The sequence below is a fragment of the Pogoniulus pusillus genome, chromosome 5, assembly GCF_015220805.1.
Source record: "Pogoniulus pusillus isolate bPogPus1 chromosome 5, bPogPus1.pri, whole genome shotgun sequence".
Classification (NCBI taxonomy): domain Eukaryota; kingdom Metazoa; phylum Chordata; class Aves; order Piciformes; family Lybiidae; genus Pogoniulus; species Pogoniulus pusillus.
Window position 1 is genome coordinate 38,225,680 of NC_087268.1, and position 25,185 is coordinate 38,250,864.

The following is a 25,185-nucleotide window of genomic DNA, read 5'->3' on the forward strand; positions in this document are numbered from 1 at the left end:
TTCAAATTCCATAAACATTTCCTCCCTCCCACTATATTATGATATGTTTATTCAAGGCCACCCTTAACAATAAGAATTCTGAGCTCTTCAGTTGCAACATTTAAGTGAACTGAATTCATTATGGACATCTGAAGTTCACTATACTTTCTGTGCCCAGATAAGTGTTTGGGTTTGTTTTTTTAACTGGATAAAAGGATAAATGGAAATTTCATTAGAAGAATATGGCTAATGTTCCTACACATCAGATGTATAAACAAGCAATACTGGAAAAACATAAAATCAAGAGTGCCTTTCTAATAGCGAGATGGTAACTACTCATTTTCTTCCTCAATGAACATAGCTCATTATTTAGTGTCATTTATTGAGAAAACTAAATTAATGGTGGATTGTCAGTGATTCACATCCTGAGCCTTTTCTCATCATTATAGATTGTACTTGGCTTACTGATTCTCTTTTTGTTGGTATGTGTTTTCTTAAAACTTGACTCAGAGCATTCTCATAGCCATAACCAGGAATGGCAAACATAAAATTGTTATTTTGTTCATACACCTGTCAAAGAAACATATTAGCAAGAAGCACTTCTGAAAATGTCTTTAAAAACAAACAAAACAACAAAAGAAGAAAACAGCAGCAACAAAACAAAAGCTCCTAAGATCTTGAGAAACAAAGCTCCCAAGACGTTGCAGTGAATTTCTTACCACTGTATTTAATGAATGACAGAATTTCATAAGCAGACTCTTTCTCCTTGGGAGATTGTAGCTTCTTCATTGCTTTGGATTTATTTAGACTCTGAGATCCATGGACTGTGTGGGAAAGTCAGTAATAAGATCTAACCCACCTCTCTGCACTCATGATGTGTCTGCTAGTTGTGGTTCACACTGCTGAGTGTACAGAAAGCTCAGTCAGTGCTACCTAGGCAAGAATGTCCAAACATAGCCTGATCTTGTCAAAACAGCACATTTTCCTCAGTGTTTCCATGTGCCAACACAAGGCCCAGAGACAGCCAACTGTTCAGCTGGTGGATAGATAATTGCTAACAGCAACAGCAACAAAAGTATTGTAAAAATACTTAATAGTAGCATATTGCAAAAAGCCTCTTCTGATTTTAGTAAAGAGCACTAACATCTGACGGTTGCTCAACATTTCCTGTTTGCCTTGGGTTTTATCCTAGCCTAGCATAATCAATGGAAATGTCACCATTAAATTAAATGGCTCCAGGTCAAATCCATCCAGTGATTGTTCTGGGTTTAAGTTCACAGCTATAGCCTTCTTTGCATATCGGTACACATTTTCTGCTGGCATTGCTAAGCTTTTGGTAGTTGCTTGAGTTGCATACCTTTATGTAATTTTTTTATGAACTAATGAGAGTCATGCCAGTGATTTATATAGGCAAAGCTTTTAAATAAAGTGAAGATCTTGTTACTCACTGAGTACAAAAGCAATTTGCATGCAAACAATATGCTCTAGGTTGTTTATAAACTGGTCAAAATGCATTATCAAATGGTTTTAGTGAATTAATGTCTTTTTTTTTTTTTTTTTTGCCAAACAGGTTTCATGATTATAGATAACAAAAGTTAACTTCAGGATGCTAAAAAGGAAACAGAGTTCAAGGGTGGAAGCCCAACCAGTTACAGATTTTGGCCCTGATGAATCTTTGTCAGACAACGCAGATATTCTGTGGATTAACAAACCAGTACGTAACTTTCCATAGTTACTAATTTTAAGTTAAATGTAACTGCTACTGTTTATGTGACTTGCACAAAAGATTCTGAATTAGATATTGCTCAGCTAAGAGCTGTAGTTGCTAGTCTGCCAGCTCATTTTTTTGCAAAGAGACCAGAACTACATAAAAAGGTTTCTTTTGATTGTTGCAGACTGATGGGATGGCCAAGCAGTCTTTGCTGATCAGTTTGCCTGCTAATATTTTTTTTAGAGCTATCCCTTCAATGCTTCTATTTCCTCACATGTTTATTGAAATTAGAAGTTAAGTTTGCAAAATGACCTTTTGAAAAGGATGTGTAAAAGGAGCTTTTCATTGCTAAAGTGGGAGCCAGCAGTTGGCGCTTTTGACCTTCAAACCTCTTCTCTCACATCACTTATGAATATAAAAGTGCATTTTGACTGATTGTTTTAAAGTACCACTCATCTTTCTCTGATATCATTTAACCTACAGCCAGTTCTAAGAAACAGATAGATGTAAAAGTGTCTGACAACTTGGAACTGGGGAAAGCTTCACTGGCCATAGTTATTAATAGAATGTGAAGTAGTAAGAAAATGCCTTTACCATGAAAATATGATTATTCTGATTAAATTATTTCTTCAACAGTCAGTGTGCATCTAGGATTCCTGTATTTTGAATGATTCATGTTTCCACATTTCTCCAAAAGTAGCATATACGGTTTTACTTTGTAAAAGCAGAAAGTCAAACATTCTGGAATAGTACACATTGTTGGCATTGCGTTCATTTGATGGAACTGTTATCTCGTTTGTAGTATGGATGCCAAATCCCTTCAGGTTAAACATTTACAAGCCAAAACTGTTATATTAGTTCATGCTAAAATAATCTCAATTAGAATGTTTGTATTGACTACTGTAATGTGCTTAAATGTCAGCACAGAAGTATATGCTGGGTTATTTATGTTTCTCGATACACAGTACATGAGGGTTTTGATGAAATAATTTTTTTTCTTGTCCTATTGATGGAGTAGTTGTGTGTTGCTTAACGTGTATAATACTGACATTTTACTGTAACAGAGAAAGGTTTTTATATCAGACACAATTTAATACTTAAAGTTGAAACAGGATTTGAAACAAAGTGGATATTAAAGGGGCATAAGAGATCATTTGTCAGGTGCCTTCCAATTCTGAATTATTAATTTGAGGTCAAAGTATGCAAATGATAGAGCTATCCAATTCAGATTAAATATCATTATACTTAGGTGAGCATACAGTCAGTACTAAATTGAGTGTTCTTAAATCTTCTTGATACCAGAAAGGTAGGAAGTGCTATAAATGAGTACAAAATTTTTCTTCATATGAAAAATTGTTATGAATACACTTCAATACTTTTTGTTTCCATTGCTGAAGTGTCTTTTGTCCTTCTTGTTTTGATAGATATGACCTGAACAACTGATTTATTCCTCTTGTCTGACTTCAAGATGTTTCAATGGTGTTTTGATGTAAAAGAAAAAATTTCCAACCTTAAACCCCTGTATCAATACGTTCTGCTTTTTCATTAGACCTCCTGCTGTGACTGGCACTGAGTACCAGCCTTATTAATAAAGACTGTAGTGGTCCTGAGTCCTAAGTAGTCATTGAAATGAACTACTCTCTTATAGCAACAAAACTTATTTGGAACAAAATGGAATCCTGATATTAAGAATTAAGTTTGTGTGACATCTTTTATATTTCTTTTCTTTTTGATAAACAGAAGGGTACTTGAACACCTGGAGGTGTTCGAGAAAAGCCTGGCTGAGGCACTTGGTGCCGTGGTCTAGTTGACTGGCTAGGGCTGGGTGCTAGGTTGGACTGGCTGATCTTGGAGGTCTCTTCCAACCTGGTTGATTCTATGATTCTGTGATTCTACTTTTAATCCCTATGCCTCTCAATTTTTGGAGTTGTAAACTGATTTAAAAATCAGTTTATCTGAATGTGAACCTAAAATTTTCCATTAAATTTTCATTTAATGCATTTAGTCAAATTATAAACTCATTTTATTCCCTTGCATATAAAAATATGACAAGTTGCTATTTTAAAAGAAATTGAATTAAAAAAACCTGGGAAGTAGAAATTATCACAGTATCACAGTATCACAGTATTATTAGGATTGGAAGAGACCTCACAGATCATCAAGTCCAACCCTTTACCACAGAGCTCAAGGCTACACCATGGCACCAAGTGCCACGTCCAATCTTGCCTTGAACAGCCCCAGGGACGGCGACTCCACCACCTCCCTGGGCAGCCCATTCCAGTGTCCAATGACTCTCTCAGTGCAGAACTTTCTCCTCACCTCAAGCCTAAATCTCCCCTGGCGTAGCCTGGGGCTGTGTCCTCTCGTTCTGGTGCTGGACACCTGAGAGAAGAGAGCAACCTCCCTTATAGAATCCTAATTCCTAGTTTCCTGCCTCCTGGTTCTTGGTTTCTGAATTATACAACCTCCGAAGTTAAATATTAATTCATGTATTTATATAATATACACCTCTGTGTGTGTGTGTGCATATATAAAAAAACTGAAGTCAAGAGTGCTTATTTTAGAATAAAGACTTTTGATACGTGGATCATGATGTAAAATAAAAGATGCAAACCTGCCTTTACAAAAAGTACCAGCACAAGTTATGGAGGCTAAATGCTTCATCTTTTTTTGAACATCAAAGCAATCTCCCAATGTCTTAATTATTTCTTTTTTTTTTCATTCAGTGGGTACACTCATTGCTACGAATCTGTGCCATCATCAGTGTTATTTCTGTTTGTATGAACACTCCAAAGACCTTCGAGCATTATCCTCCTCTCCAGTATGTGACGTTTGCTCTTGATACTCTACTGATGTTTCTTTACACTGCAGAGATGATAGCAAAAATGCATATCCGTGGGATAGTTAAGGTAAGTATTTAAACAGTATTCTGCACGTGCTGAAGAAGGCTCTGAATATATGCTGGTGACATTTGATACTTTTTTAATTTCTTAGCTCTTTTTGGTATGATTGTTTTTAACTCCAGGCAACACCATGGCATATAAACAGAAAGGACTGTCAGACAAAAATGCCACTTTATTGCGTAGTGAATCCCTCCTATAATACCAATGCTCATAATCACAGAATCACACAGAATCACAGAATGTCAGGGGCTGGAAGGGAACTCACAAGACCATCTAGTCCAACTCCCCTGCCAGAGCAGGATCATCTAGACCAGATCACACAGGAACACATCCAGGATGGTTTTGAATGTTCAGACAGAGAGATTCCACAATTCCTCTGGGAGTTCTGTCACTCTCACAGTGAAAAAATTCCTCCTCGTGTTCAGATGAAACTTTCTATGTCTCAGCTTCTAGAAACAGATACTTTTCATTGTATTAATATAAATAATTAATGGAAAAATAAACTACATATACATTAGCAAGAATATTTTGTAAATGCCTGGAAATCCATACATGGACTTAGACATTTGATTTCAGAAGGCTGGATGTGTTGTTGTGTAGTGACTTTATTTAAATAAGAACATATGAATTACTGTGAGCTAAATGAGAAACTTATCTTGCTTTACTGATTTTTTTTTCATTAATATAATGCATATTGGTATACAAATGCTTCTGATCTCAAATATTCTCTGTTTTTGCTGGACTAATTTTTGTAAGTAGATATGATATTAGAGAATGTAAAGCTGCAGATTTTTTCAGTGGCCATTATTTTGTAGCCTTATTTTTACTGATTGTTTCCAGCCTTCTATAAAAATGTATAAATTCAGCTTACATCAGAAAATCCATCTGCAGGCCTTATTTGCAGTACAGTTGTGTCACTGTTGCACAGAATAGACCATCAGTGTGTATTATGCTTCCCTTTCACTCCTGAAAGGTCTGGTGACCCTGGAGACATCTGAAGTTGTACTTAGATGTTCAATTTGTTATACATTTTATGATAACATTTTTGTTCACTGCCAAACTAAGCTATTATGTCATCATGTTTAATGAATATTAGTAGTAACTGTTAAAGTATCTTTACTATCAGTATTTAGGGAGTTGGTGAAATAAGATGATTCTGATAAGATCTTCATGTGTTGCATGAGGCCAGAGTAATCATTTGTGAAGTGCTATTTCTGGCCACTACCTGTACTCTCTTATTCAGAGATGTCCATTAAAGAGGTCAAGATGAGGACACAGGGTCCTGAGTGGGGAATTAGGGACCAGCATGCACATTTGAACAATGTGGGAGTAACAAGCTGCTGTAACAACCAGTACAGACTTTGCAGAGAAATGGACACGTAGAGGGAGGAAGGGAGGGAGAGCTAGCCAGCAGTGTGACTTTTGTAAAAAGGTTGACTTCTCAGCCTTTGTCTAGGGAAATAAGAGTTTCACTCACAGTTGACACCTAAGGGATGTGAATGATATGTTACTGCATATTCCAATGTCTATCTCAATCATCTAGTTCAACTTCCTGACCAAAAGTTAAAGACATTCTTAAGGTCATTGTCCAAATGCCTGGCATTGACTTTGGGGCATCAGACAAATGGGGTATCGACCATCTCACTAGAACACTTCTTCTAGTGTTTGTTTGACCACCCTCTCGGTGAAAAAAATGCTTACTGATGTCCAGTCTAAACATCCCCTGACACAGCTTTTGAACTACTCCCACATGTCACAGAATCACAGAACACTAGAGATTGGAAACTACTTCCAGAGACCATTGAGTCCACCCCCCTGCCAAGGCGGAATCACCTAGGGTAGTTTGCTGAGGAACATGCCTAGGAAGGTTTTGAAAGTCTCAAGAGAAGGAGACTGCGCAGCCTCTCTGGGCAGCCTGTTCCAGTGCTCCATCACCCTCACTGTACAGAAGTTTCTCCTCATGTTAAGGTGAAACCTTCTATGTTCCAATTTTCAGGAAAAGGAACAGCAGACAAAATGTGGGTCCACTGCTGAATGAGGTGAGTGATCTGGTGGCATAGGATACAGAGAAAGCAGAGTTACTGAATGTCTTCTTTGCTTCAGGATTTACTGATAAGGCTGACCCCTCAGTGCTTGGTAAGAGAGAAAGTCTGGAGGAAGGAAGACTCTGCCTTAGGGAGAACTGGATTAGGGATCACCTAGAAAAGTTAGATGCCTATAGATGCATAGGCTTCAACAGGATACATCCATAAGTGTTGAAGAAGTTGTCTAAGGTTATTGCTAAGCAGCTTTCTGTTTTGGAAAGGTCTTGGAGAGCAGGGGTGGTGACTGAGGACTTGAGGAACACCAGTGTCACTCTAATCCTCAAGAAGGGCAAGATGGAGGACCAAGGAGACTACAGGCTGGTCAGCCATACCTCCATCCATGGAAAGGTGATGGAACAGCTCATTCTGGAGTTTATCTCTTGAGTATGTGGGGAAAAGATTATTAGGAATAGTCAGCATGAATTTATGAAGGGAAAATCATGCTTGACCAATCTAATAGACTTCATGATGGTGTAACCGTTTGGGTAGATGAGGGAAGAGCATTGGATGTTGTCTGCCTCAACTTTTGCAAGGCTTTTGACCCTGTCTCTTGTAACATCCTCATAAGTAAGATTAGAAAGTGTGCGTTAGATGAGTGGACAGTGAGGTGGATTGAGAACGGGCTGAATAACAGAGCACAGAAGGTTGTGGTCAACAGTGCAGGGTCTAGTTGGAGACCTGTGGCTAGTGATGTTCTCCAGGGTTCAGTACAACATATTTATCAACAACCTTGGATTGTACTCTCAGCAAGGATTGGATTGTACTCTTGGCAAGTTTGCTGATGGTGCAAAACTGGGAGGAGTGGCTGACATACCAGAAGGCTGTGCTGCCATTCAGCAAGACCTGGACAGACTGGAGAGTTAGGCAGAGATGAACCTCTTGAAAGTCAACAAGGGGAAGTGTGGAGTCCTGCATATGGGGAGGAGTAACCCCATGCAACAGTGCAGGTGAGGAGTTGGCCTGATGAAAAACAGCACTGCAGAGGACCTGGGGGTGCTGGTGGACAAGTTCGCCATGAGCCAGTGATATGCCCTCATGCCAAGAAGACCAGTGTTTTTCTGGGGTATATTAAGAAGAGTGTGGCCAGCAAGTCAAGGGAGGTTCTCCTCCCCTTCTGCGCTACCCTGGTGAGGCTCTCTCCACCTGGAGTATTGTGTCCAGTTCTGGGATCCCAGTTCAAGAGGGTCAGGGAACTACTGGAAAGAGTCCAGTGAAGGGCCATGAGGGTGAGTAGGAGACTAGAACATCTCTCTGACAAGGAGAGGCTGAGAGATCTGGGTCTCTTTAGTCTGGAAGATAGAAGTCTGAGAAGAGATCTTATCAATGTTTATAAATATCTGAAGGGTGGTGGACATGAGGATGGGGCTGGCCTCTTGTCAGTGGTGGCCAGTGACAGGACAATGAGCAATGAATACAAACTTGAACATGGGAGGTTTAACTTGAAGGAGAAATTTCTTTCCTTTGATGGTGATGGAGCACTGGATGAGGGGTCCCAGAGAGGTTGCAGAGTCTCTTTCCCTGAAGGCTTTCAAGACTCTTAGAACACATGCCTGTGCAACCTGATCTAGGTGTATCTGTGTTAGTAGGGAGGTTGGACTAGATGATGGCCAGCAGTGTGGTCTGGTGGCCAAGAAGGCCAACAACATGCTGGCCTGTATTTGGAATAGTGTAATCAGAAGGTGTATGGAAGTGGTCATGCCACTATACTTGATGCTAATGAGGTGACTCCTTGAACACTGCATTTGTTTTGTGCCAGTTGTGACAAGAAAGACATTTAAGTCCTAGAGCATGCCCAGATGAGAGCAACCAAGCTGGTGAAGGGTCTAGAGAACAAGGTTCAAAACTGCAGAATAAAGGAGAAGGATGGTTTCATAGGACATGGCTGCACACTATTTATGTGAATGAGAGTGAACTATAGGAAAAGGATACAGCCTTGTGTCATGTGTAGTAGCTTTTGTCAAAACTCTGTTAGAACTGGGCTGGCCTTTTTTCAGGTGTTAAATCAGAGCTTTTTCAATATGTTATCACATTGTTTCTTTGAATGCTAAGCAATGAATAATCCTTTTTTAGTGAATGATTTGCCTTCCTCTTTGTATTATTGATTCTAGGGGAAATACTGATTAAATATAACTTTGCCAAGAACATAATGATCCGTGGATTTCCAAAGTCAATAGGAATCAAAGTAAAATAGGGCACTATTTAGAAACCTATTAGCATTTGTTAAAGGTGTTTGTATATGAAAAATCTTTATATAAGGGGATTTGTTTATGAACTGTAATCCTTATTTAAGTGCATTCAAGACTTTTAGTGTACATAGGATTAGTTTATGTATTGCCATATGGTTCTATTGAAGTTTACCATAAATCATTATTTCTCTAAAGGCCTTAGGAATTGAAATGCTAATAAATTTCTGAACCACAATTAATGCAAAATTTTAGTCCATCGAGAAACCTAATTTATGGAGAAGGTAGGCACCATCCACTTAACTCCCAATTAATAACAGTGTAAGTATAGCTGAGCTAAGAAGATTTTGAAAATGTTAAGTCATTTCTAATTAACACCTTCAGAGCACAAATGAGAAATTTACTTTCTTTCATTGCTGGGGACTTTCAGAAAAGGAAAGCAGTTTCTGGAAAGCCTGGGCTTTTGTCTGTAAAAAGTTTTGCTTTTCCCTGTGTAAACTAAGTGACAAAATAAAGCCATAAATCTATCCAAGCATTTTGTTACCCCAGGGGGAAGGTTAAACTGAAATGTTGCTGTGACTTGTGACTTTTGTTACTCATGCTCCTATAGATATCCACCACCTACAAAGAAAATAGACACCAATATGTTTAGACAAGTACAAAATGCAACTATTAAAGAAACCAGAAGATTATAGGAGACTTGAACAGACTGAAGAGCTGGGCAAAGAGTAAGCTAATGAGGTTTAACAAGGATAAGTGCAGAGTCCTGCATCTGGGAAGGAATAATACATTGCACCAATACAAGTTGGTAGGTGATCTGCTGGAGACTAGTCCTGTAGAGAGGGAACATGGAATCCAGGTGGACAACCAGTTTTCCATGGGACAGCAATGACAAGACAAATGGGATCCTGGGGTATATTAAGAAGAGTGTGTCCAGCAGATCAAGGGAGGTGCTCCTCCCTCTCTACTCTGCCCTGGTGAGACCTCATCTGGAATACTGCATCCAGTTTTGGGCTCCCCAGTTCAGGAGGGCCAGACATCAACTCGAGAGAGTCCAGTGAGGGCTGCAAGGGTGATTAAGGGACTGGAGCATATGCCTTATGAGGAAAGGCTGAGATACCTTGGGTGTTTTAGTCCGGAGAAGAGAACACTGAGAGGGGATTTAGTGAGTGCTTAAAAATATGAGGGCTGGGTGTTAAGAAGGATAGTTTCTTCTCACCTGTGTCCTGTGATAGGACGAGAGGCACTGGATGTAAACTACAGCACAGGAAGTTCCACCTCAAGATGAGAAAGAACTTCTTTACTGTAAAGGGTCACGGAGCACTGGAACAGGCTCCCCAGAGAGGTTCATAGAATCATAGAATCAACCAGGTTAGAAGAGACCGCCAAGATCATCCAGTCCAACCTAGCACCCAGCCCTATCCAGTCAACTAGACCATGGCACTAAGTGCCTCATCCAGTTTTTTCTTGAACACCTCCAGGGATGGTGATTCCACCCCCTCCCTGGTCAGCCCATTCCAATGGCAAATCACTCTCTCTGTGTGATGGTTTGGGCTCTTACCCACCCCCCCACACTTTGTATTTGCCCCAGCTAACTCAGACGGACCCTGGGAATATAGATGAAGCAATTTATTTACAGCTAGCAGAATTTACAAGCAGCTATTTACAATATATACAGTTATATACAATTATATACAGAAATATACAAAGGATAAACAATACAGAAGCACAACTCCCCTCCCAGAAACCTGAGTCCCCGGGAGGGGCTTTCAAACCACCCCAACACCTCCCTCGGCCCTCTCAACCTTACCCCAGTTCTCAGGAAGAAGAGAGGTGCGGTCAAGAGGTTAGGGAGCAAGGTTAGTAGGAGCAAGGTTAATCAGATGTGACCAGGTCTGAAGGCAAAGGCAGAAGAGAACAAAATGGAGAAAAAGTCTTTACTTCTTCTTCCCAGAGCTCTCAGCGAGACTGTGAGAGAAGTTGACATCAATTGTTTTCATTTCACTGCCTGTTATCTAGTTCTTTTACCAAAAACATTCCAGCTTGCTTCAAACTAGCACACTCTGTGAAGAACTTCCTCCTAATAGCAAGCCTACACCTTCCCTGGCACTACTTTAGGCTGTGTCCCCTTGTTCTGTTGCTGGTTGCCTGGCAGAAGAGACCAACCCCCACTTGGCTACAGCCTGCCTTCAGGTAGTTGTAGACAGCAATGAGGTCCCCCCTGAGCCTCCACTTTTCCAGCTCCCTCAGCCTCTCCTCATAGGGTTTGTGTTCCAGGCCTTTCAGAGGATAACAGGGTATTAGGGGTTGGAAGGGACCCAAAGAGCTCATCGAGTCTAATCCCCCTGCCAGAGCAGGACAATACTATCTAACACAGACCACAGAGGAACACATCCAGACAGGCCTTCAAAGTCTCCAGAGAAGGAGACCCCACAACCTCCCTGAGAAGCCTATTCCAGTGCTCTGTGACCCTTACAGTAAAGAAGTTCCCCCTTGTGTTGAGGTGGAACCTCTTTTGCTGCAACTTACACCCATTGCTCCTTGTTCTGTCACAGGGAGCAAGTGAGAAGAGCCTGTCCTCTTGGCCAGCCTTCACCAGCTTTTTCACCCTTCTCTGGGCACGTTCCAGCATCTCCACATCTCTCTTGAATTGAGTGGTCCAGAACTGGACACAGTACTCAAGGTGTGGCCTGACCAGTGATGAGTACAGGGGCAGAATAACCTCCTTGTCCTACTGGCCACACTGTTCCTGATACAGGCCAGGATGCCATTGGCTCTCTTGGCCACCTGGGCACACTGCTGGCTCATGTTCAGCTGAACAGTACCCCAGATCCCTTTCTTTCTGGCTTCTCTCCAGACACTCTGTCCCCAGCCTGTAGTGCTTCTTGGTGTTGTTGTGGGCAAAGTGCAGAACCCTGCGCTTGGCCTTGTTAAATCTCATCCCATTGGCCTCTGCCCACCCATCCAGCCTGTCCAAGTCTCTCTGCAGGGCTCTCCTACCCTCCAGCAGCTCCACACCTTGGTGTCATCTGCAAACTTATTGATGCTGGACTCAATGCCCTTGTCCAGATCATCAGTAAAGACATTGAACAGGACTGGGCCCAGCATTGATCTCTGGGGGACACTACTAGTGACTGGCATTGCTAACTGCCACTCTCTGGGCTCAGCCCTCCAGCCAGTTCTTGACTCACTTCAGAGTGGATCTGTCCAAGCCATGAGCTGCCTGCTTTGTCAGGAGCTTGTTGTGGCAGATGGTGTCAAAGGCTTTGCTGAAGTCCAGATAGACTACATCCACAGCCTGCCCCACAGGCTTCCAGCTCCTCTTGTTTATTACCCATACTGCGTACATTGGTGCACATACACTTCAGCTGGGCTGCTGGTTTAACCCCTATCTCCAGCCTACCACCTTAGCCTCTTTCAGTTTGTCTCTAGCAGTGCTGTGTTTGACCCTCTCCCCCTTCCAGCCTAGTTTAAAGCCCTTTTAACAAGCCCCACCAGCTCATGTGCCAGGATCTTTCTCCCCCTCTGAGACAGATGTTCTGCATCTGTTGTTTGTAGACCCAGGGCCATATAAAGTTTGACGAGATCACAAAATTGTGTTGGTGGCACCAGCCTCTGAGCCAGTCATTAATCAGGCATAGCCAGCGTGACATTGTGCTAAGCCTGCACATCGCAAGGCATCCTGCCTACACCTGAAAGTCTCCTGCCAAGTCCTGGATACACAGATCATCCAGAGGACCGTGTCAGAGATTGTCTGCTTCATTTCCCAGCACTCTGAAGCCTGGGAAGAATCAGAAGTCTCAGCAGCTGACAGTAAGAGAATTCCCTGAAAATGTTTGGGTACTGTCTGAATCTGTAGCTGGCCCTGTGAGCTGGGAGCTAGTATTTTGTGAGTAAATGCTTGAAGCCTCTTGTAATTCTCTGTAGCCTTCTGCCATAAGGAGAACGGAGCAACTTGAGTCCATGTAGTGGACAAGAGGTATATCAGCCATAACTGGTGTATTAACCACAGGAGCCTTCCAGTTCAATTGAGTTCAATCCATGTTCATATATTTTGCAAGTTATTTCTAGGTCTTGTTATTCCTCAGTGTAATGTTTCCATGACCCTGCAAAGAACTGATTATTATTAAAATTAGTGGTTGGGAGTGGCCAGAGTTCTGAATAGCAAAATTAATAAACAATATTAATTTTGGAAAAAATATCATTTAGCATTAATTAATTACCTCTTTGTAACACTCCATTTACTGAAAGGTAAGCTTAAAATCAGCAGGCTGACACCTAGCCTTTAGGAGTCTCACAGTCAGCAATTACTCTAACTTGTTCTAAATTTGTTGTCAATGGGCACTAGAGAAAGTATACAGACAACTGCATGCCAGTTTCTTCTCTAGCACTCATGGCATTAACTCATTTGTGCTTAAATGAGTTTCTTCCATAGTCATCCTAATTCAGAAGTTTGTCTTCAAGTATGGATTGCACAACTGTTGTTCACTGTACTTTATTACAAGTATCTGTGTTGCCTTCTTTTCAGTTATTATAATATTAAACTTCCATCTCCATTTAACAAGAAATGGGAGAGTTAAAGAGTAGTTCAATCTTTTTGCTAAGCATTGGAAATATTAATTGAATTGGGGTGAAACAATGCCAAGTGGTTCACCGGTTTCTAGGAGCTTTGTCAAGGGTGCATTGCAGACTAAAAATGGTAGATGAAGTTCTGAAATAACTGCACTCCCTGACTTTAGATATGCTGCATACTCTATGGGATAGAAAAGGGTTAAGGATCAAAAAGTCATGTTGTTTTCAAAGATCAGGTAGTAAACTAGTATGTGGCTCCTGTCATCCTGTATCATCATGCTCTGATGTGCTCATGATGCCTTGTGGTGAAAGCTCAGGATGTGCAAGTCACGGACAGGAGTGAGAACCTCAGCCTGGAGGGCAGGGGTAAAAACAGTGAAATCATTGGCAAGGATGAGAAAATTATGAGCTTCTTTCATCAAACAAAGTTTAATTATATGGAGGGAAAGACCAGAAAATTACTTATCTGTTCTAGTGAAAAGCTCACAGAACAAACATGAGAAAAGACCCAGATGATTGAAGACTCTAATTTCCCTTTTTTACTATACTTCTTTGGATTATAAAGTGGAAATTACTTGTCCTTATGGCAAATTACTTACCTATATTAAAAAATAGAATTATGGACTATATATAATACTGTTGGAAACCGAGATGTGTAGTGCAGGTCCCATGCTATTCTGTGTTGGCAAAAAGTGTGTTGTTTCAAATTGTCTCTACATGTAACTAAAACATACAGGAGTATTTTGGTGTTGGCAGATGTAACTGTAGTTTTCAATATTATTTTATAGCAAACAGTATTGATACCTATTATTTGAGTTAGGCATTCAATCTACAGAAGTTGAGTCTTCTGTCTCACCTTTTTGCTGTGTTTGTCTGTTGCTGTTTTGCTAAGCACTTAGGTCCATCGCAAGGACATCTGTTCCCAGCCTACTGGGATTAGGTTGCTAGTGAAATACTCCAATTGTGTTTCCAGTCACAGGAAATTAGAAAAATTAAATGTGATTATCATGAGGAAAACAAATAGAAAGTTGCCTGCATCATGCTGCTACTTGGGTGTTACTGCCTATGGGTCAGGGAAGGTTAGAGACTGTGGCACTAGAATTTACGCACCTGTTTCTATGGTTACTTGTGCCTGGTTTTGTTGGAGTGTTTATTACAGGAAAGTAATGACTCATATTACACAGTGGGGCTTTTTTTTTGCACCATTTTTGCATTAGAATATTAGAAACTCAAAGGCATTTAAATTACATAGTGCACTTGGAAATTAATTCAACATAATGGTTTTTTTCCATACAGTCATAGGGTCATTGGAGTTTTTAGCCAGCAATTATTTTTGAGCATGAATTGAACTATGTGTCCATGTAATACGTAAGGACTTACCACAGTGATAAAAATGTAACCTTGAAGTTGCTAAGTGAAATACACGTGGCACTTGACTTCCATAATGTGTTTAGGAATCGCTCTTTCAATACACAGACCAGTTAGATGAAGAAAACTTTACTTTTCAGTAGTGTTAATTTTTTCCCTTTCGAATAGCACTTTCAAAGACTGCTGTTTTTCTTCATGAAAGCAATTATCAAAGGATGTTTTTAGTGTATGTGTTTGTATCAGGGGAAAATGACATATAGACTAGGATGCAGTGACATCAGCATACTGAATAACATGTTATAGAATCATAGAATCATAGAATCAACCAGGTTGGAAGAGACCTCCAAGATCAGCCAGTCCAACCTATCACCCAGCCCTAGCCAGTCAACTAGACCATGGCACTAAGTGCCTCATCCAGTCTTTTCTTGAACACCCCCAGGGACGGTGCCTCCACCACCTCCCTGGGCAGCCCATTCCAATGGGAAATCACTCTCTCTGTGAAGAACTTCTTCCTAACATCCAGCCTATACCTACCCTGGCACAACTTGAGACTGTGTCCCCTTGTTTTATTGCTGGTTACCTGGGAGAAGAGGCCAACCCCCACCTGGCTACAATGCCCCTTCAGGTAGTTGTAGACAGTAATAAGATCACCCCCGAGCCTCCTCTTCTCCAGGCTAAACAGGCCCAGTTCCCTCAACCTCTCCTCATAGGATTTGTGTTCCAGGCCCCTCACCAGCTTCGTTGCCCTTCTCTGGACATGCTCCAGCACCTCAACATCTTTCTTGAATTGAGTGGCCCAGAACTGGACACAGTACTCAAGGTGTGGCCTGACCAGTGCTGAGTACAGGGGAAGAATAACCTCCCTTGTCCTACTGGCCACACTGTTCCTGATGCAGGCCAGGATGCCATTGGCTCTCTTGGCCACCTGGGCACACTGCTGGCTCATCTTCAGCTTACTATCTATCAGTACCCCCAGGTCCCTTTCCTCCTGGCTGCTCTCCAGCCACTCAGTCCCCAGCCTGTAGCACTGCTTGGGGTTATTGTGGCCGAAGTGCAGAACCCTGCACTTGGCCTTGTTAAATCTCATCCCATTGGCCTCTGCCCACCCATCCAGCCTGTCCAGGTCCTTCTGCAGGGCTCTCCTACCTTCCAACAGATCAACACCTGCTCCTAGCTTGGTGTCATCTGCAAACTTACTGATGCTGGACTCAATGCCCTCATCCAGATCATCAATAAAGATATTGAACAGGACTGGGCCCAGCACTGATCCTTGGGCCACTTGTGACTGGCTGCCAACTGGATGTGGCACCATTCACCACCACTCTCTGAGCTCTGCCATCCAGCCAGTTCTTGATCCAGCACAGAGTGAATCTGTCCAAACCATGATCTGCCAGTTTGGCTAGGAGCTTCTTGTGGCAGACAGTGTCAAAGGCTTTGCTGAAGTCCAAGTAGACTACATCCACAGCCTGCCCCACATTCAGGCGGGTAACCTGATCATAAAAGGAGATCAGGTTGGTGAGGCAGGACCTGCCCTTCCTAAACCCATGCTTATATTCAGGAAGAGAGGGAACTTCATCCCTAATGTGCCTTTTTGTGTTGAAACTTGCATTTTCAGGGAAGTCTGCTTTAATTCACAGTATCACAGTATCATCAGGGTTGGAAGAGACCTCACAGATCATCAAGTACAACCCTTTACCAAAGAGCTCAAGGCTAGACCATGGCACCAAGTGCCACATCCATCCTTGCCTTGAACAGCTCCAGGGATGGCGACTCCACCACCTCCCTGGGCAGCCCATTCCAGTGTCCAATGACTCTCTCAGTGAAGAACTTTCTCCTCACCTCCAGCCTAAATTTCCCCTGGCGCAGCCTGAGGCTGTGTCCTCTCGTTCTGGTACTGGCCACCTGAGAGAAGAGAACAACCTTCTCCTGGCCACAACCACTCCTCTTTTTGTTTGTTTTATTTTATGGCCATGTTGTCTTCTCTCTTAATTTGAAAAAAGGAAACAAGACATCGAGATGAAAAAAAAATGAATGGCATCCCTGTGTAAGGGAATGTGATAATTTTTGTGCATCTGTATTTTCATGAAAATGACAAGATCACTGTGGGATTTTTAAGGCAGTAAGATGAATGTAAATCTTTATTTCAGAAATGGTATTCTTCACCGCTAATATAGAATCATGGAGTCATAGAATGGTTTGAATCTCCCCTCTTCCAGTTTAAACCCATTACCCCTCATCCTGTCATTACAAGACCTTGTAAATAGTCCCTCCCCAGTCTTCTTGTAGGCTCCCTTCAGATACTGAAAGGCTACTATAAGGGCTCCTCGAAGCCTTCTCCAGGCTTGAAGAGCCCCAGCTTCTGTAGCCTGTCCTCATAGCAGAGGTGCTGCAGCCCTCTGATCATCTTCATGGCCCTCCTCTGGACTTTCTCCAACATTTTGATGTCCTTCTTATATTGGGGACTTCAGAACTGCACACAGTACTACAGATGGAGTCTAACAAGAGCAGAGTAAAGTGGGGAATCCCCTCCCTTGCCCTGCTGGCCATGCTTCTCATGCTGCAGCCCAGGACACAGTTGCTGTCCAGGCTGCATATGCACACTGCTGGCTCATGTTGAGTTTTTCATCATCTCAGACCCCCAGATTCTTTACCTCAGGGCTGCTCTCCAGCCATTTGCCACACAGTACTACTTTCTTACAGCTACACTAAGATTGCCATTTCAATAAACATTTCCTGTTTTCTGTGCTATAAAATGGATCCTCCATCTTTTAATAATGCTAATTATTAAATAATTAAATCTTTTTTCTGAAAACTGTCTCCTCCTTATGTTGAAATACTGGAATATGTCCAGGGGAGGGTGATGAAGCTGGTGAGGGGCCTAGAACACAAGCCCTATGAGGAGAGGCTGAGGGAGCTGGGGTTGTTCAGCCTGGAGAAGAGGAGGCTCAGGGGTGATTTCATTGCTGTCTACAACTACCTGGATGGAGGCTGTAGCCAGGTGGGAGATGGTTCTCTCCCAGGCAATCAGCAACAGAACAAGGGGACACAGTCTCAAGTTGTGCCAGGGGAAGTCTAGCCTGATGTTAGGAGGAAGTTCTTGCCAGAGAGAGTGATTGGCATTGGAATGGGCTCCCCAGGGAGATGGTGGAGTCACCATCCCTGGAGGTGTTCAAGAAAAGACTGGCTGAGGCACTTAGTGCTATGATCTATTTGACTGGCTAGGGCTGGGTGCTAGGTTGGACTGGATGATCTTGGAGGTCTCTTCCAACCTGGTGGATTCTATGATTCTATGATTCTACTCCAACTTTCATCATTGTGGCTTTTTCTGTTGAAGGAAGTCTGTGATTGATGATCTTAAATCTGAGTTCTGTTGTGCTGGATGACAATGTTTGCCTTTCAAATCTTTCTACTCACTCTCCAGGCAATATTTGATGCTTTGGAGTGGAAGCTTTCACCTTGAAACATTTGAATCCAAATCGCATTGCATCCACCGTCAAGCAGTGGGTATGGGGGAGAGCAGAATTCTGCTAGAAAAAGCACAGCAGCATTTAATACACATCATCTTCCCAAGGCTGCAGAGTACTTCCAAGCATAAGCAGACATCCTTACACATGAAACTAGGTGTAGAACTGGAGTCTACCGCAAGTTGCTGGCATCTTGAGGAGATTGTCTTAGGTGCACAAAAATTGGGTTGGAAGGGACCTGTGCAGGTGGTATGGACCAAACTCTTACTCAAAGCAGGACCTTAATTTAGTTATCCAGAGTCCTGTCAAGTTGAGTCTTGCAAGGAAAATGGTGGCACTTATCTAGGCAACATGTTACAGTTTTTTAATTGCTCTCATAGCAAAGACTTTTTTTTTTCCTGTGCAATTTCCTGGAAACAGTGAGTACCATTCCAGATAGGGGGGATCCTGTCAATTCTCCTCCTGATCAGCCATTTTTAGATTTGCTGAACATTTAAGACATCCAATGGAGCCATGTCAGCTAGTAAGGCAGTACTTACAGTGCTGAGTACAATTGACTAATGAGCAGATGGAGAGGGAAATTAAATTCAGGCTTTCTATGTAATAACCCGTAAAATCTCTCTGCAAGGCATGTTGGCACCCAAGTAAAGGCTGGTAAAGTCATGTATCAAGAAGGTGTTTTGTTTTGTTTGTTTGGGGTTTTTTTGGTGGTTTTGTTTTCTTTTTTTTCCCTGTCTCTTAGAAACAGCAAATAAGGTGTTTAATACTGTAGCTAAAATAACTCCCATTGCACTATGAAACATGAAAAGCTAAGTTTGGTCAAATTAAGTATATAAATTAGAAAAAAATATAGTGTGCCTTAAAAGTATGTTTGAGACTATTTAATGAATGAAATAGCCTTACCTCTTCCTTGGTCATTTCTGAAAATCTTCATTTTTTGTTTTGTTTTAGTGTTACAAAGGATTAAGTAGTGGTTCTGTAGTGATTATAGCTCTTTTGTAATGGCAAATTGGAACTGTGTGTGTTGTGCATGTGTAATATAAAGAACCAGAAAGAGCTGCACTTCATTTTTAAATTATAAATGAAGTAACTTTGTATTACAGTGTTGTAACATTAAATGCTTTTGTTTACATAGTTTGCAAGAGTACTATAAGTATTACACATTACATGTTATGGCAACAATAAATTATGCATTATATAATGTATTACTGGGAAACATCTGACAGTGGAACGTTTGGTACAATACATGAGTAGTTACAAATTGAACTCATTTAACTCAGCCATGACCAAGTGATATTACACCCACTATAACCATTTAGAGTTAAGCTTCACACCAGTTCTAATTCCAGTGACTGTTACAAATCAATTCCTGTCATTGAATACGTTTTTATTAAGTTCCTTCACTGTGAATGAAGACACCTTATCAGAAAAAGTAGACAAAGAAATGAGCTGTGTCATGCCACCATCTCTACCCTACCTATTATGCCTTTTCTCCCCCATGCCCCAAATACAGACTTCTGAAAACACAATATTGGTTAATCTTGAATTGAGACTACCACTATTGCAGAGAGCTTATATCATAAGTTTCATATCATAGAGTCAACCAGGTTGGAAGAGACTCCAAGATCATCCAGTCCAACCTAGCACCCAGCCCTAGCCAGTCATCTAGACTGTGACACTAAGTGCCTCATCCAGTCTCTTCTTGAACACCTCCAGGGTTGGTGACTCCACCACCTCCCTGGGCATCTAAGTTGGAGGTGACAACCCGTCTTAAAATATGACAGTTTTAATTTAGTAATTGATGTTTTAGCTAAACAATACACACTTTCCTACACCCTTTCCTTTGTTTCTTGTGTGGACCATCATTTTATAGTTACAGAAATACTTTTTGTTATGGGATGAGTAGGATATAATTTGTTGGTTGTTGAGTAATAAAATGCTTCAGGATATTTTTTCAACATCACACAGAGTAGAAGATGGCCTATAGGTAGTACAGCCAAGAGTCATCTATCTGACAGTCAATCCTCAGGGCAGATGAGGAGTTACAAAGCTCTGGAAGAGTAAGGGGGCTAATGTTTGACACATGAGCACATTTGAGAAATAGTTTTATTTTTGGTAGGACAGAAGAGGACAACTGAGAACAGTAGTTAGAGGCAGCTTGATTAGGCTTTATCTCTTCATTCTCTTTTCTGTGTGAGGAAAATGTTGAAAGTATTTGACAGACTGGGGGCAGAACTGGATTGGCTACATCATTGTGCTACTAAAGAGACCTGTAATCTGCAGATTTTTAAGGAAGTAGGGAAAGTTTTATGTTGAACCAGAAACATAAGGGATGTGTGCATACTTCTGACTGGGTAGGAGGTACATGCCCTTTGCTTGTGTGTGTGTGTGTAGCTTTATCTCATGAGGTTCCACAAGGGAAGTGTAGAGTCATGTGTCTGCAGAGGAATAACCTTATGCATCAGTACCTGTTGGAAAGCAGCTCTGCAGAAGACCTGGGAGTGCTGGTGGACAAATTCATCATGAGTCACCAGTGTGCCTTTGTGGCCAAGAAGACCAGTGGTAGTCTGTGGTGTATTAAGAAAAATGTGGCCAGCAGGTCAAGGAAGGTTCTTCTCCCTTTCTGCTCTGCCCTGGTGAGGCTGCACTTGGAGTATTGTGTCCAGTTCTGGAGGGCCAGGGAGAGTGAAGAGAGTCCAATGGAGGGCCGTGAGGGTGAGTGGGAGAATGGAACATCTCAAGGACGGGCTGAGAGATCTGGGTCTCTTTTGCCTTGAAAATAGAAGACTAAGAGGGGATCTATCAATGCATTTAAGTATCTGAAGGGTGGAGGTCATGAGGATTGGACTGGGCTCTTTTCATTGGTGGCCAGTGATACCACAGAATTCAGATATAAGAAAACCTTCTGAGACTCATTTAGGAGTATCAGGAGGGAGGCATTCATTTTTGGCAGTGCTGAGTGCAAGGAGACTCATGTCTCAGATCTTGCACACCAAAAGTTTGTTTCTTAACACATGCACATATGTTAGATATCCCATAACCAATCACTGTATTTGCATATCTGTTGCATGTGTGCAGTGCATCTCTGTGGCGGTCTCTGAGAGGTCTCTGGTGGTCTTTGAGGGGTATTAATACCTTATGGTATCAAACTTGAATAAAGGAAGCTTCACTTGAACTAAAGGAGAAACTTCTTTACTTTGGGGATGATGGAGCACTGGGCCAGCCTGCCCAGAGGGGTTGTGGAGTCTCCTTCTCTGGAGGCTTTCAAAATCTGCCTGGATGTGTTCCTGCACTCAGCTGCAATCTGGTTTAGCAGGGGGTCTGGGCTAGATGATCTCCAGAGGTCCCTTCCAACCCTACCATTCTGTGATTCTGTGATCTGCATTTGCTGGAGATGGAGACAATTTAAGCAAGGTGCTCCTCTGAGCTCTCATTTAATTTTTCCCTCCCACTCCCACCTTCATGCCCTGTGGTGTTTGTACAGAATAAGGGAACGGAGGAGGAAGATTGAGTCTTGCTCCCCTGACTCAGATGTGCCCTGTCTTCTGACTTATTCTTTTTGTGTTATAATGAACATAGCAGAGAAGTAAACAAATGATACTCCCAAAATTTGATTTCTTCTATTTACTCCTCTGCATTTATGCTGCACCTAAAATGCCAGTAAATGTCAGCCTTCACCCCTTAATGCTTATTTGTAGTGCTACACAGAGTAGCCCACAGGGTGATCTGAAGAATATGCTAGAGTTGTTGATGCACTTTATTTACCACCACCACATGCAGAATTCCAGATAGAATAGCAAAGTAGTTTGGTTGTTACTGTTTGTCAGAGACTCTGCGGAAGAGTGGGAGACTAAGCTTCTCCTAATGACAGACCCAAGACTACAGGACTCCTTTCCAGAGCAAATGATCTGATTACTCAGAGAAAATGTTGTCTCATTTCTTTTATTTGGCTTTTGCACAAAGGCAGCTGGAAAGGGAAGGGAGAGAAGGGTTCAGAGAACACGTTGTAATCAGCAGTAAGAGAGAGAAAGAAATTCTTGAAGGCACATAAACCTTCCCAAGTCTGCAGAGTACTTCCAAGTATCGTTGCATATGAAACTAGATGTAGTACTGGAGTGTGCCTCCAGGAACTGGCGTCTTGAGGAGATTGTCTTAGGTGCACAAAATTTGGGTTGGAAGGGACCTATGCAGGGGGTATGGACCAAACTCTTACTCAAAGCAGGACCTTCCCCCTGCCCCTCTCAACCTTACCCCAGTCCCAAGGAAGAATGGAGGTTCGGCCAGGGGGTTAGGAAACAAAGTGGATTAGTCCAAAACGGAGGGTGAGGTTAGAGAGTAAGATGCAGCTCAAACAGCAGCCCAAGTGAGAGTGGTTATCTGTGTTTTTATTTCTTTTTCCTATACATCTCAGCAAGCCTATGAGGGAAGTAGACATCACCATTGTTTTCCTTTCACAGCCTGTAATCTAGCTCTTCTCACCAAAACATTCTGCCTCAAACTAGCACACTGTGGTAACCCAGTGAAAGCCTCCCTGACAGGGGGCATATGGTGGTGGAAGTTGGGCTAATGTCACAGTGAGAGAAGTGAGGTGGTGTAGTAGCTTGACTGGTGAGAAAACTGGAAAGGGTCAAGACGTGTTCCTTTGTAAGGAAAAAACGGCAGAGCTGCTTCAATCGTTCCACTCCTATTGTGGGGAGAAAAAGCAGTTTCTAAAAAAAGATTTGGCTTTTAGTGAGTACTTAACAGGTTATTCAGAGAAAGGTGAATACAGGAACTCCCTCACAAGTTCGTGCTCAGATCTGTACGGCACAACTCCGGGGAAAACTTTTCTCTGGACAAAGGGTGCTTAAGAGAAGAAAGGTAAGTTTCCGAATTCTTCAGCAAGAGAAAGACCAATCAGCAGCTTTGTTCAGATCTACAATTGAAGGACTCAGATTGCATGTTGACAGAAATCTCACCTGAGGTTTGTTCACTAATAGGGAAGAGAGGAAGAGGAGAGGGTGGAAGAGATTTAGGGTGTTGTTAGCTGTATAGAGGAACAACCTCTATCTGTGTCACAGTTACTGAATTTAATCTTTGAAACAGCCGAGTTTGTTCAGCCCTAAGTGAGGAGTCATTGATGAGCTCATACTTAGGGAACTAAGACTACTTTCTTCAGAAAGGATAAGTGAAAATCATGATGCAAAAGTTGCTGTTCTATTGTTTATCTGATTGACAGTCTGCCTCCTCTTAATTCTTAGGCTGTGAAATTTAATGTTCTTATCACAGGATATTAGGGGTTGGAAGGGACCCAAGGAGATCATCGAGTCCAACCTCCCTGCCAGAGCAGGACCACGCAACCTAGCACAGATCACAGAGGAACACATCCACACAGGCCTTGAAAGTCTCCACAGAAGGAGACTCCACAACCTCTCTGGGAAACCTGTTCCAGTGCTCTGTGACCCTTACAGTGAAGAAGTTCCCCCTTGTGTTGAGGTGGAACCTCCTGTGCTGCAACTTACACCCATTGCTCCTTGTCCTATCAGAGGCAGCAAGTAAGCAGAGCCTGTCTCCCCAGGTGTTTATAAACATTTATGAAATCTCTTCTCAGTCTTCTCTTCTCCAGACTAAAAAGTCCCAGAAAGAGTGTGTCCAGCAGATCAAGGGAGGTTCTCCTCCCCCTCTACTCTGCCCTGGTGAGATCTCATCTTGAATACTGTGTTCAGTTTCAGTTTTGGGCTCCCCAGTTTAAGAGGGACAGGAATCTGCTGGAGAAGGTCCAGTGGGGGGCTATGAGCATGATTAGGGGACTGGAGGGCATGGCTTATGAGGAGAAGCTGAGAGACTTGGGGCTTTTATTCTGGAAAAGAAAAGGCTTAGAGGGGATTTGATGAATGTTTATAAGTAAGTATCTGAAGGCTGGCCAGGAGAGGGAGGACAGGCTCTGTTCACTTGCTCCCTTTGATAGGACAAGGAGCAGTGGGTGTAAATTGCAGCAAAAGAGGTTCTGCCTCAACACAAGGGGGCACTTCTTCACTGTAAGGGTCACAGAGAACTGGAATAGGCTTCCCAGAGAGGTTGTGGAGTCTCCTTCTCTGGAGCCTGTCTGGATGTGTTCCTCTGTGATCTGTGTTAGATTGTGTAGTCCTGCTCTGGCAGGGGATTTGGACTCAATGTTATCTCCTTGGGTCCCTTCCAACCCCTAACATCCTGTGATCCCGTGATAGTGGAAAAGTCAGTCCCTTGTTAACTTTTTGTGTGGTTTTCAGATTTACATTAAAGTGTAAATAGAAGATTTTTTAATAAGTTCTTTTTGACACAAGCCTAGGAGAAGTACCACTCAAGAATGAAGCTACCATTTATTCACCCAGAGGATTTGTTTATGTTTCCAACATACTGTAATTCAGGCTTTTGGAGTCTTGCAAAACTGGTGCATTTTGAAAGTGGCACAGAGAAGACCTTTCCTTCTTCCTAGAAATTTTGCTTAAGATGTTTACAACTCCTTACAGTAAGCCAACAATACTTAACCTCTCAGCTTTTCTCTCTCTTGTAGGGTGACAGCTCCTATGTAAAGGATCGTTGGTGTGTGTTTGATGGATTCATGGTCTTTTGCCTTTGGGTGTCACTGGTATTGCAGGTAATTTCATTTACCTTTTTCAAAGAATAATTCCTTAACATATGACCAAATAATTACAAATCATGGATGTATAGTTGTACATGGGTCAAATCATTAAACAAAAAATGTGCTGAATTCTAAAGCTCCATAGTTGCACATTACAGCATGGCTGCATTAGTAGTGGAATTTATATTTCATTTTACTTACTGACAAGTTACACATTGATCTGAAGCTTGTTACCATAAACCCACAGTATAGTCAAAGAGACTGAGGAGGAGCTTCAGAGCACCATTTATCTCTTATTCTCCATGGCAATTGTGCTCCTT

General features: G+C 42.1%; 1 protein-coding gene across 1 annotated transcript in view; it reads left to right on the top strand.

Moving 5' to 3' along the window:
- Window positions 1-25,185, top strand: part of NALCN (sodium leak channel, non-selective) — a 254,133-nt gene that overhangs the window by 6,179 nt on the left and 222,769 nt on the right. The window contains exons 2-4 of the mRNA XM_064143801.1: window positions 1,550-1,693; window positions 4,417-4,599; window positions 24,797-24,880. Of these exons, the coding sequence (XP_063999871.1) occupies window positions 1,586-1,693; window positions 4,417-4,599; window positions 24,797-24,880 (375 nt within the window). The 5' untranslated portion in view covers window positions 1,550-1,585. The remainder of the gene's footprint in view (window positions 1-1,549; window positions 1,694-4,416; window positions 4,600-24,796; window positions 24,881-25,185) is intronic.